Source organism: Xylocopa sonorina, chromosome 9, assembly GCF_050948175.1.
Source record: "Xylocopa sonorina isolate GNS202 chromosome 9, iyXylSono1_principal, whole genome shotgun sequence".
Taxonomy (NCBI): domain Eukaryota; kingdom Metazoa; phylum Arthropoda; class Insecta; order Hymenoptera; family Apidae; genus Xylocopa; species Xylocopa sonorina.
The window spans coordinates 6,051,388-6,064,226 of NC_135201.1; the positions used below are offsets into that span (position 1 = coordinate 6,051,388).

General features: G+C 51.3%; 1 protein-coding gene across 3 annotated transcripts in view; it reads right to left on the reverse strand.

The window, feature by feature from the left end:
* Nucleotides 1-11,977, reverse strand: part of Stacl (SH3 and cysteine-rich domain-containing protein) — a 29,652-nt gene extending 17,675 nt beyond the window's left edge. The window contains exon 1 of one of the 3 annotated variants that reach the window (XM_076902154.1): nucleotides 11,276-11,977. In XM_076902154.1, the coding sequence (XP_076758269.1) occupies nucleotides 11,276-11,669 (394 nt within the window). In that variant the 5' untranslated portion in view covers nucleotides 11,670-11,977. The remainder of the gene's footprint in view (nucleotides 1-11,275) is intronic. The other 2 variants (XM_076902157.1, XM_076902156.1) reach the window with 2 other exon arrangements.
* Nucleotides 11,978-12,839: the final 862 nt, after the last annotated feature.

Sequence of the window (12,839 nt, forward strand, 5' to 3'; positions counted from 1 at the left end):
CCCCGCGGGCCACCGTCCCGCCCTTTCAATTAACCCTGTCACGTTCATTATTCCTGCGACGAGACGATCGATATCGCCTCGGGGCGACGTCCGTGTTCCCAGGGATTAGGAATCAGCCTCGTTAGACTTTTCGATGGTCGTTAACCCGCTTCGTCTCCACCCTGGCTGTTTACCGGATTTCCACTCGAGCGAGCTCGCGGCGGTTTCCCTCCGCTCGGTCAACCCGCTCGCATCGCCGTTGCCAGTTCCCAGCACGGTCCGACGAGTAAATCAACGGATGAACCGGTTAGGTCCGGGATTTGTGTATTCAGGGCAAAGACGGAGGCTTTAAAACTAGGATGGGTACACGCGACGTGTGCAGGGACGCAATTGCACCCCGTATAATATGCACGAAGCTGCACCAGCGGAGGGTGGAAAAGAAACCTCGCTCTGAGAGCGGGAAGAGGAAATTCGATTGCGACCCACCGTGTCGCCGTTGATTTAATCCGCGTCCCTTATACCTCTTCCGCGTACTCGCGCCAGCTTGATGGACCAAAGAGGCGGCTGGCAAATTAACGCGGTCGTCCGCGTAGGCTTCGCGTGTTTGCGCGATAATTCATCGGGGATGAAAAGTCGAGGGATCGAAAGGGATTACCGCGTTCTCTCTTCGCTTTAATCGGCCTGTCGTCCATCATACTCGATGCTGATCCACGTAAGCTAAACGTCGCGTCGCGCCTCGTGAAAATAATCGCTCCGTGATTCACGTATCGCGACGATCCGTTACAACAGCCAGTAATTTCTGGGGACCACCCCTGTCAGAGTCGACGAGTCGCGACGATGATTATAAATCGTCCTGGCTTGCGTTTCGCGTGATCTCATTCTAGTGTGGGATTATTCCTGATCGTTGAGGTCTGCCGCGCACTTTCCAACCGAAAGGACAGTCCTATTAACATCGATCGAGGAACTTCCTCGATTCACGTGTATCGACGATGCGAGCGTCTCGTGGCTGGGATGCGCAACAGTAAAAGATTGATTCCCAGCCAGGATTTGCCTAATCGTCGACCCGTATACACTGGCCATGAATTGTTCAAGCCATCTGGGCTAAGTGGGCCGACACTTAGCCTGTTGAGTAGTCCCCACTGAAACTAACGAAACTTCGTGCCCAAGTACCACTGTTTTATCTGTCTATACTTAGAACCAGAGGCGAACCAAGCGCATCAGGATCCGCTGTGTAAATCGTTCGAGGAATTCAGCGACTCTGGATGATCTTCTAAATCGCGTACGAAGAGGGACATGGTTTACTCCTGCTCACGAGTCTCTCGTCAGAATCGAGGGACGCTTCTATAAACACGGTGACGCGAAATTACGCACCACGCGAGTCCTCTCGAGGGATTGGCGAAATTATGAAAGCAGACGACACAGACGCGGTGTATGGTAAAGTCGTATTAAAACTCGCTCGGGGCGAGCGATCATTAATTTCGCGTTTTACCAAGTACGACGTTCGAACGGATAGGGAGGGCTGAGAGGCTCAGGGAGCTCGAAAGAGCACTAAACAATTATGCGGGGAGACAGAGACACAGGAGGCTACAAAGGATCCAATTTGTCAGATGGGAACGGAACACGAGACGGCTGGATTTTCCAGGTCAAAAAACAGTGCCGCCGGTCCGGTTCTCTGCCTACTTCGCAGTTTCAACATGGATTGGTCAGGGGAATACCGCGGGTATTAAGCGCGGACGACGCTAATCCACGATCACGAACTGGTGGACGCAAAAATTCTGGATCGCGTATAATACGAGACCACGGAACGGGAGCTTAATTGGGTCAATTGTAAAATGACGAGAGATCCAGGTTACCTCGGGGTAGAAATTCGGTATATCAACGTTGCTGATCCGCGCGAGGAATAGAATACGCGAAGACGAATCAACAGAACCGATCTTGGTTCTTCCAATTTCATTGTCAGAGGTGAAAAAGCAAACACCGCGCTATTTACCTTGGGGTCAATCTGGCTAGAGAATTAAACCTAGCAGGACGAAACAGTCGGAAACAATTCCAATCAGATATAATCCAGGCGACAGAGTATCGGATTAATCGTCGAACGGCTAAAAGGGTACAGCTGTCGTTTCTACCGGGGTGTGAAACAGCCAGCCGTAAAAGGGAAACTGGCAGATTGCGCGCGGGATAATCCCAACTTCCGTCGCTCGAGAGTCTCGAACTCGTCCGCGAGATCGACCGTTCGATCTGGCTCTGTTGGTCTCCCAGCGGCTTTGCGTTCTGGCCGAGGATGTTAATAATTGCCGGGTAATTTTAGCCGAAAGCTGTCGCGTCTCATCCTTGATACCGTGCGGCCCACGGGCGTTCGCTGGTTGCGTTCGTAATTATAGCAGGAATGACGAAATTCTCATTGGCCCGCGGAGGCACCCCGGAAACCGAGGCGGCTCTCGTCCTTCGACGCTCGGACGCTGTTTATTTCGGTGAATCGTATCACCGTCGACTGGAGGCTCGCTTCTGAATCACCCGCCTGGCGACCATGGATCGTCGCGAGGATTAATCTCGACTAGCGCGGACTGTGGCGGTATTTTTGGACGAAGGATGTGCTGTTGATCTAGAAAATCCGAGCGGAAACAGGGACGGCTCGACGAGGATCCTCGACCAGTTGAAGGGGTTCAGTTTGAACGTTCGGTCCTTTGGGTCAAGCGCTGTCAGGAGTGGTGCGAATAATAGACAGCGCACGATATTCGACGGATTGGTTTGTTTCATCGTGTCTGGGTTGGATCGATGCTTGTTTGTACGGTTCGAGGGTAGGGAACGTGGGAAAGCGTCGAATTTACCATTGGACATTTTCGATTAGTCGCTAGTTAGCTTCGATCGCGACTGCGATTCACGCTTTTGGCTGAATTGCATCGGAAATCGGCTGGTATCGAACCACGGTTTGGTATTCGGACATTCGTTTCGACGAGCGTCTCTTCAACGTAAACGAGTCAATTCAGATTCGAGTGTACAGGACAGATATGCGGAGACCGTGCGCAGCTAGGGGCGATGGTATATCTTGGTACATCATTAGGGAGCTTAGGAATACTAATTTGTTAAGCGGCGCCAGATTGAGGGTAACTAGCGTAGAGAGGGCGAGGGTACCGTGAAACTGGGTAAATTATACGGAAGTTTAATGGCAGGATAATTATTCTGTCATCCTCGCTAGCAGCCGCATTAATGGAACCCCGATAAGGTTTATAATAATGCCCACTGTAAATAGACGGCTGACCTTTTCCAGCCGGATCGTTTTAAGTATCCATCAGTATGGAATTCCACGCGGATCGCGTGTCTTTGATAAGCCTGTTCGGTGGCGATTAATTAATTTCTCGGATGCCGTACAACAGGGGAGAATTTTCGAAAAGACCAACACAATTCATTGGTCTCGATTCCAAACTGGGTTAAGTTGGGCTTTGGTCATTTCGAGTCTGATCTCTCGCGAGTTGGTCGTCGATCTTGCTCGCGTAACGACGAGGCGTTGAAATTCTCTTTGATTTGGAAAGTCGAGTCCTCGCGCGGATGTAATAAAATTTCACTGGCGACGATACTCGTTAGCCGCGCGATTGATCTATCAGCATGGACTATGGCTGTCTATAATGGCATTATTTAACGACATTATTTTGTCCGGTCGTTTAATCGAGTTTCCATGTAAGCTGAAACCTCGCCGCGGTTTCTGCCTACGTTTTCGTTTTTAGAAGTCATCGCAAACTTTATTATCCGGCCTTGCGGTCAACCACTACCCCCGGCTTCCTCGTTTACAGGCAATTTCGACATCCGTATAATTCTCTGATCGCTTTAGAGGCACCGTTCCCTCGCCTTCGGTTTATTATTTCCAACTGGCGACAATAGACGTTCGTCGAGCGAAATTATTCGAGCGCTCGCGGATTTCTCCACCCGCGGACGGCGTTAACCCGTTTAATCGCAAACTTTCCGAACGCTCCAATAATTCTCTAATATATTTCACGAGTCGATGAGCCCCACGGCTGGTGAAATCGATCGCGAGAAAAATCCTCCACGAGTGCACCGCGACGTATTCCCGTCGCGTTTCGTTTAATTGCTGTCACCAGCCGCGGCCATTATCGCTCTCGAGCCGGTGAACATTTACAAACCCCTGTTCTTTATCGAATCCGGGAATCGTTTGGCTGTAAATCGTTTAGAGTCACGCTCGCTGGAACCTTAACCAAGTTCACCTTAACGATACGAGAGCCAAGAAAAACGAACCCCGTTCTCGATAAACGTTAAGAGAACGGTACCAATCTCGCGCCACGCGAACCTCCTCTCAAACAACTTCCCCTCTGACGAGGGGAGAAGTCCTCTAACGAACACAAGGGGAGAGAGATTTGGTAATTACTCTCGAAAGTAACGAACGAGATGGTAACGAAGAACGCGACGAGGACGGAACACTCTCCCTTAATCAACGTTCGATTGTTATCGCGAGGCAGGGCGATCCAGCCGCTTAGTCAGGGGCTGGTAAAGGTGTAGCTGGTAGTCGCGCGCCATCCCCCTATCAAGATGGACTACATCCATAATGCATGGACGGTCGCGTGTGTCCCGCGCGCCGACAGGGTGGCGGATGGCCGCTGTTGGGGTGGTGGCTCGAGCCGTCGCCGGTGCCGCGAAGGTCGGGGAAAAATTCAACTGGTAGGCTCGGTGGTACGCAACGGAAACGGAGCGGTGTAACACACCGGGGAAGGTGTTTTAGTCAGGGGCTGACCTGAATTCAGGTGGGCTGAATCAATACCGCGCTCGTTCACCTCGCAGTTACCGTGGCAACCAGACTCCTTTATTAAAATATAACCTGCTCCGTTTCCTGTGCGAGCCCGTTAACCTTCCCGTCACCTGGACAGTCGTCGACCCGCTACGAACGAGTCCTTGGGAGCCTTGACGGAGGACGACGAACGGATGCGCCCCCTCGCTGGCTGTTTCTAGCGCTGGCGAGCCTGTTCTCTCTTACTGGCCGACCTTGGCACACCGCTGAGCCAGGGGTCGGTGCCAGGTTTCAGGAAGTGCTCTAGTTGCTGGTGTTCGTGCTGAAGCTCGTTTAGGCGCTAGTCTCGCTGTTGGAGGGTTTCGTATCAGAGTTCGATTCGAGCCAGACAACGAGGGGCGAGGATGGGTCGGTCTGATGCGTGCGTTGGGGGAGGTTCTGTGGGATTGGGACTCGGTTCAGTTGATCCTTTAACGTGTGACACGCGACTGGTTTCTCTGGTTAATCCGTTTGGCTCGTTCGCTCGCGGTTTCTCGTAGAATTCTTTAAAATGCATCCTCGCGATGGTCAAGCGTGCGTCGTAGATTGCCCTCTCGACCCGCGGTTGGATCGCAGTATCGCAGTCGCGGCTAGGTAATTCCGTGGCGCATATCGCCGTTCGATTTCGAAGCATCCGTAGGTGCCATAAAGGGGTCCAATTTGCATGGAACACAGCGTCGCGTGAAATTCCATTAGCCAGCGCGCCTCGCGTGAGTAATAACGACAACCGTGTGGTTAGTAAAACGCGCCGCTGGTCACGATTTGAATTAAATCAGGAAGGGGGCAAGAGGGATGAGAGTGATCATCGAGCACAGTCGTCCAGGCGTTTTGTCGCTGGAACTTCGCGCGAATCGGATGGTGAATTTCTAATCCAAGAGACCCACGGGGACTTTTATTATCCCCGCTGAATGTCGCGTTACAACGCTCGTTCGCCTTAACCGGTCCCAGCGTTCAACGATCCATTTAACTCAAGATTAAAGCAAACTTTAACGCAATAAATCTCCCCCGTTGTTTACAGGAAGTCTCATTACCAGCCGAGGATAACGTAGTAGACAATGCCCTCGCTAATTTCGCTAACGTGGGCCGTTACTCCTGAAATAATTAGGTGGGCAGCGTCTAGAAGCGCCGCTGCGAGGCCCGTTAAACGAACGGATAGCCCGCGATCCCCTAAATTGTTCCACGGAAACGAGAATAACGCGGCGACGGGACCAACCCAAAGTCCTCCCCTCGAGATACGAGGCGTCTCGTTTCGACACGAAGGATTGCTCTCATCGCTGATCGCGAAGGGAGGAAGAAATAGGCTCGACACTGGCGCGTGAAGACGAAAGCAACAACCCGGCGCCAATGATCTGAATAAGCATCCAGGTCAGCACACGTGACAGCCCCGAAGATTGTTTGGACCCGGCACGACCGCCACTCCGCGCTGCTGTTAAACTGAATCCACGCCAGCAGGAAGGCTCTATTTATACCGCGGTAACGAGGTCTTGGATGTAATCTTGCGAAACTACACCGAGGAGTGTTCGTTTCCACGAGGAAGAGGCTGAAACGAACAGCCTCTACCCTTGCTCCGTCTTCGAGGAGAACCTGGAGGAACTCGGTCAGCGTGTCTGACTCGCTAACTGTCCATGGGTTCCAACCACTACGTGTCTATCCAAACATCACCATCATCGATAAAACCCCAGAGTTCGATAGTAGAAGATAAGATCAGGGTGGAAAAAAAAAAAAAAAGAAAAAATGGACCGTTTCGTGTAATTTCCGGGTCTGACCAGTTCGAGGGACGAAACCAGACATGTCAGTCTGAAATTCGATTACTGGCCACAGTTTGTTCAAAGGCTGGCTGACTGATGAACTCCGACACGTTGCACAGAGCCGATTCTACCTGGGAAAATTGGATTCTTGATAGCGACGACCGAACGCGGTTTGTAATTATTGAATCTGGTACCCGTCGCCATTATGGCGGGCCACTGGTTGGCCCACATCTGATATTTATCGCCATCGTCGCGTCGCCGGGGTTTCCCCGTGATCGGTGCTTATTATTGGCCGCGCAGGATTTAGCATTCGAGGACCAATTCGTATATCGGGTTTACTAGAATCATGTGGCATTCGCAGGCTCTTCTCGTTACCGATAAACACACCGTGCGACACGCTATCCCGTCTTAATTAGCTCGTTAAAAAGTGAACACTCGATACGCGCGGCGTTAAATTGAAATTTTCTAAACCGCCCCAGGGCGGAAGCATTAAACCGCCTTTGACTAATTATACGAGGTAAATTACGCAGTCGTCGCGATAAGGGTGGAATCGTTATTGGCCAATTAATTTGTTTGACAACCAGGAAGCAGGATTTTCAATCGAGACGAAGACAATTTTTGCCGCTACGCTCGATAGGGGATGCTCGAGGGAGTGAACGATCTCAATTTGCGAAATCCCGACTGTTCTGGACGGAACCAATCAACTAACGCTCGTATTTACGTCATCGGGGTAGAAAAGGGATTGTCGCAAAAACCAGGCGAACGCGTGTCGATAAAAAAACGAGCACGATAACGCCGACTACTCGAGAAAAGTGGACTGTCGGTCACGTGAAGCGCATTTGTGTCACCGGGACGCATTGTGACACGCCGTTTGTACCGTGAATAATTATTGTTATTGATTTTCTTTCCTTTTTTTTTTGCACCCCGCAGCACCCTCGATACAGGAGAGACATGGAAAGATTAGTATCGAGCAGCGTAATAAAGTTCATCCGTGGCTGTTACGACGGATGAGGGGTGCCTCGACGGGGTAAATGTTTCGCGGCACGACAGAGGCATTAAGGCATTAAAATGGTTCTTCGTGCGAAGTATAGTAAGACGTACGCGTAATTTACATGCGCTTTAACGACATGCACTTTGTTCCCTCTGTTTGGTCCTTCGTTAGCGGTGGTACCATTTTCCACCGGCAGATGGTGTATGGGCAAAGTCCTTTCTCGCAAGTTCTTAATTACCCACCGATTGTATGCGTCTATACGTTCGTAATCAAGAACAATTGGTCTATTGGTGAGATATATTTAATTTATAAAATTGAATCTATTGTTTGCTCTCTCGTTAGCTTTTTTAAGCGATTTGCATTTGTTGTTACTAACAGTCTTAAAATGGTTTTCTGGTATCGCTGGTTGGAATAAATAATAATGATATCGAATAGTACAATATTAATTTGATACGTATTCAAATTTCCCATTGATGCGAACATTTACCACGATAAACGCTCACCAGGTAGCGGCTTCCAACGCGAGCCAGTGAATAATTAATCCCGCAGCGGAAATGCATCGAATGTAATGTAATTACACCTAAACCCGGTTTCCCACCTCCGTGATACATTTATTTAACGTGTCGCCCGGCGAAAGAGCTTCCCTTAACGTCATTCGATCATAAACTGAGTCCCTAATCCCGAGTTCGCCGAGAAAACAAGCTTAAAACGTGCACACCCCTCTCTCGCGGGACACGTTTTGTCAACTATGAAAAACAGACTACGCTTCTACGTTCGCGAGACCTTCGAGGAACTGCCTCGAATCGCTGTGAAATTGAGCAATCCTCCAAAGCCACCCCCATCAGGGGTAAGAAAAGTTCAATTTCTGTTGTCGAAACTCCAAACGATATCTTTTTCTTCGAATCCTCCTCGCCAGAGGATTCTCCTAAATTCGTAAATCCCTTATCACCAGCACCCTGCGCGCTCCTGGATCGATCGAGGGGATGGACAAGGGTTAATCAGCCGGTATTGCATCGGGGATGCTCCGTTTTTGAGAGGGATAAAACCAACGTCCGACAGAGACCGATGACAGAGGGCAACTCCCCTTAGTGGGGTAACCGTCTGTCCCGCGCGGACATAATTAATCTTCGCCACGAGTTGGCGCGATCGGTCTCAAAGGTAACACAGCCGTGCCATGAAAAATGCAGCGCTGCTCGTCTTGCGAAAATTCTCAACCGCCGACTCGTCCTCGGGAGCGGCGATCTTTGTCGTCGAGGACGAGTTTGCCGGGATTTTTTCCGCCTGAATGGAAGCCCCGATGAATAATGAATTCCTCGTTTCCTCGAGGGGGTTGCACCTCGCGAGCCTCATTGTCGACCGACGCGGGTCCTCGGTTACTCGATGGCGAGAGGTGTTTTCTGGATTAATTCGACGAACCGAAGCTAGACGAGCCCGATTGCTCGCGTCCGTCACGCGTCAGCCGCAGAAAAAGGAGACGGTGGAAGAGGTAAAAGCGAAACGGTGGCAGCGCCATTCAGGAGGCCCTAACCGTGACAGGGCAATTATAAATGGTTGGAACGCGCCCATTCACCGTGTCGTTCCACGGAGCACGTGTACGCCGTTTTATGGTGGCGATAACTTACAATTATGTCACAGTGTCGAGTTATTCTTATGCGGCACACGCCGTCTCCGCGCGCCTACGAATTCATTTTTCCACCCCCTTTTCTACCCCGCCCATCGTTCCTTTTTCATTTTCCTTTTTTTTTTCTCCTTTTTTCTTTGGTCTCGCCCTGGCAACCGAGGAGCTCTGGCAAAGGAGGATCTCTGTCGAAATTACACGGTTCTTCCTTTGTGGGGAATACTTATTTCTGGCTGGTGAAAAATGGAGGAGCACCGCGAGCGAAAAATTGGTGTGCTTCAGTATGTTTGAGTCTTTAATTTATTTGAGGAACCGTCGCGGCCTACGGGAACGGGAGGCGCGCGGGAAATGTTCCCAAAGAGGAATTTTATTGTAACCCCGGAGAATTATTAGCCTGCCGCTGAATTAAAACGAGCAGGGTGGATCTATCTTCGTTGTTCTCCGATATCTCGCGTGGGTTTCATCCAGCTTCCCGGGGGAAACACCAATTTCAGGGACTTTGAACTCTCGCCACTATGGCGGCAGTTTCTATGCCAACGCGATTTCCGTCAACTTCCTCCGCTGTTGCTCGATTCCAACGGTCGTTTCCCTCGAATTTATCGTAGTCGCTCGAGTCGCTGCGAGACTGTTGGACGCAGCCATCGAAGGGTGGGTCCAGACCACCCGTTACCCATAACGTTGGCGATGAATTCCACGGAACTAATGCCAAAACGTCTCCTCTTCCTGTTGCGATTATTCTCAGGACTCTTGGAACGTCCTCCATCAATTCTACCGCAGCGTTGGCAATGCTGGTCGTATAAACGCGCCGTCACCGACGATTAGAGACGTCCAACGAAAGGACCAACAGGGCGGACAAAGTTCCTCTCTCGAGTCTGCCGTTCAAACGCTCTCGACAGGCATTTGTTTCCAAGAGGCTCCAGTTTGGGTTGCTCCAGAGCAAGTTACAAGCCCAGGACACGAAACCTCGGTACACGTTTTGGTATCCACGGTACGTTACACTGTGTCTCGGTGGGAACATAATGAACAACCGCCAGCCCTGGCCGTACAACGTGGTAAACTGCTAAATACCAGGGAAAACAGCCTTCGAACACGGAAAGGTGTGTGCACGCGTGTTCCGGGGACCTTTGATCGTGCCACGTATAATCGTGTTACTTGTGTTTGATGAACAAGTTAATTGATCGCTTAGACGAGAGTTCCACGATGTAACGCGAGGCCCAAGGTTGCTACGTACACGGAAGAAATTGGTGAAACGCAGTCACTTTATTTCACCGTGCACGCCACTTGGTAGGAGGGGGACACATCTCGTATCGATCAACAGGCCGAGGTTGTGTCGAAGTAGAAATTCATTGTCAACTCGCGACGAGAAACGACATCGACGCCTTCCTCCAGCCGCGAGGAAACGGTCGAAATAAGCGCGCGTTCGAACCCGCGGGCAAGCTAGCCAATATGGCGAGATTTCGTGAATTTTCTTATGAAAAACGTTCCTGACGGCGGAACCTAATATTCCACGCGACGAAACGAGGGAATAATTGTGTGGAGGCTGGTGCGTGTCCGCAACAGTTGAATACGTAATTCGCAAGGAACACTATTGCCCTCCATTACTTATACTTATCAGATGCCGTTCTGACGCTAACGAATGCTTAAAACTTTAACGAACTCCGTATCCGCTTCGTGGAAATAAAAAAAAAATATTAGATTAAAAGCCGTACAACAGATATCGACGATCATATCCACGAATTAGGCCTCGAGGACCATTTCGTTACCCCGTCGCATCCGCTCTCATTCACCACTGGCTATTGAACCCCCTGCGTTATATATTAATCCCGACCTTGAACCAACCTACGATGCATAATGCATCGTACGCGGTATCGGCTACGGTTTCCCCTGACTTTATTTTCCCTGGTATTAATAATTCACCGTGCATCACGTGTATCAGCGTCGGATGTCCGCCCCCACCCCCCATTGTACCCCAGGACGTAGCGAGGGTGCGAGAAAAATGGTGTTCGAAATCGTGTGTACAAGGGTGTTCGAACGTATTGCTCATCGAGAAAGCATCGATCAACCGATGGAGACGAGGGACGTGTACGAAAAACGGGCAGGTGAAAAAAGGGGCGCGTTCCTAATGGAAGGGAGAGAGGCTCGTAAAGGGTGCGAAGCACACTCACCGGTCTGGACGAGCTTGAGCGCGGCTGCATTGTGCTGCTTGAGCGGCTCGTTGAGCCCAGGCTGGGTGAGGTCCTTGAGAGGATTCGCGGCATCCTCGCCGGCGGCGGCGCGGCTGTTTTGCATAGTCCTGGCTTCTGGCTGACGACGACTGCCGTTCGCGGGCTCGCGGCCACGCTCTGCCGCGCTTACGCTCGGTCTCTTTCTGCGGGTACGCTCGCGGCAACGCCTCCTCTGCTTCCTCTGCTTGGCCTCGTGGCCGGTTCTCTCGTTCACTGCGATCACGGTCACCTGACAGCTCGGACGGCGGTCCCCGGTCAACACTGGACTAGGATCACGGGCTGGGTTGTTCTCATAGATACGCAGCAGCTCGTCCGCCGGGTAGATGACGTACATGCCCAGCCGATGGTGTCCCCGTGGTGTTCGCCGGATCGCGCGCCCAATCTACCGATACGCTGGCTCCCGTGGCTGCTGCCGCCGCCGCTGCTGCTCCTGCTGCTGCCGCGTTTCTCGCCCGAACCAACATCGCTAACCGCCAATTCATCGTTTGTGAGTCCGCCGCGAGTCACGCTGCCAGGCCACGCGAACAGCCGCATCTTCTTGGCACACGAGCCACCGACGATGTACCCACGGCCGTCGTGCGAGCGAGCTGCACCGTGCCGACGCGCTACCAAACCTCCAGGTTGCTAGGTCGCCCGCTTTCGAGGCTGATCGCGGGACGGTGATCCGTTCTCCGAGTTAGTGGCCCTCCATGGGTGGCTGGTGATCCCTCGCCTGTAACAGAGGGGTGACGGTTAGAGACAGGGCTCGAGGACTCTCCACGGTGGTGTAATCGTACAATTAGCTCGAGGTTTTTGGGGATTTTCTACTGTAGATTATGGTGCACCCCGATATTGGGGTGTGGACCATCGACAGGGGAGCTGATGGTTTATTATTCTACTGCGATGGTGGGTGTAAGTGTAGTCGTAGCATTCCTCGACGCATTCCTCTAATGCGTGGAATAGCAGCGTCTGTTGTGCACAGCGGAACTAGTTTAATTGTTAAATTTGCTAAGGAGGTTGGCGCACTTGGTGTACCAGAGGATACGGTATGGTGTCTTCGGTACACAAGCGGGTCTCGAGGAAGCTACCCATTCGTTCGAGTTAAACGTTATGAGCAGTAAACCAAGCAATGCCAGCTATTTGCAGTAGACTATTACTAGTTCGACTACCTCACTCGTTCGTCATACTGCGCGTCTATATAGCGTTCTAAATTTTGATACGCTTAGCGAACCAATCTCGAACAGTGGCGCTATATACTTCACCGCGTTATTTCGTGGCAAAGTCGTGTTTGCGGTTTCCCGACGCCTTCGTCGGCGGAATATAAACGTGGGTGAATCTCTGGAATTAACAGCGGGAACAATGCGCCGTTTGAGAATCGACTCTGATCCCTTAAACGACGCCAGTCCGATTGTAAAGCGGATCCTCTTTAAGGGATACTCTTCATTGATATTTCTCCACCGCTCGGAAAATACCAGCCCGGTGTATTTATTTGAATAATCGCGCGGCTACGACCACGGCTCATGAA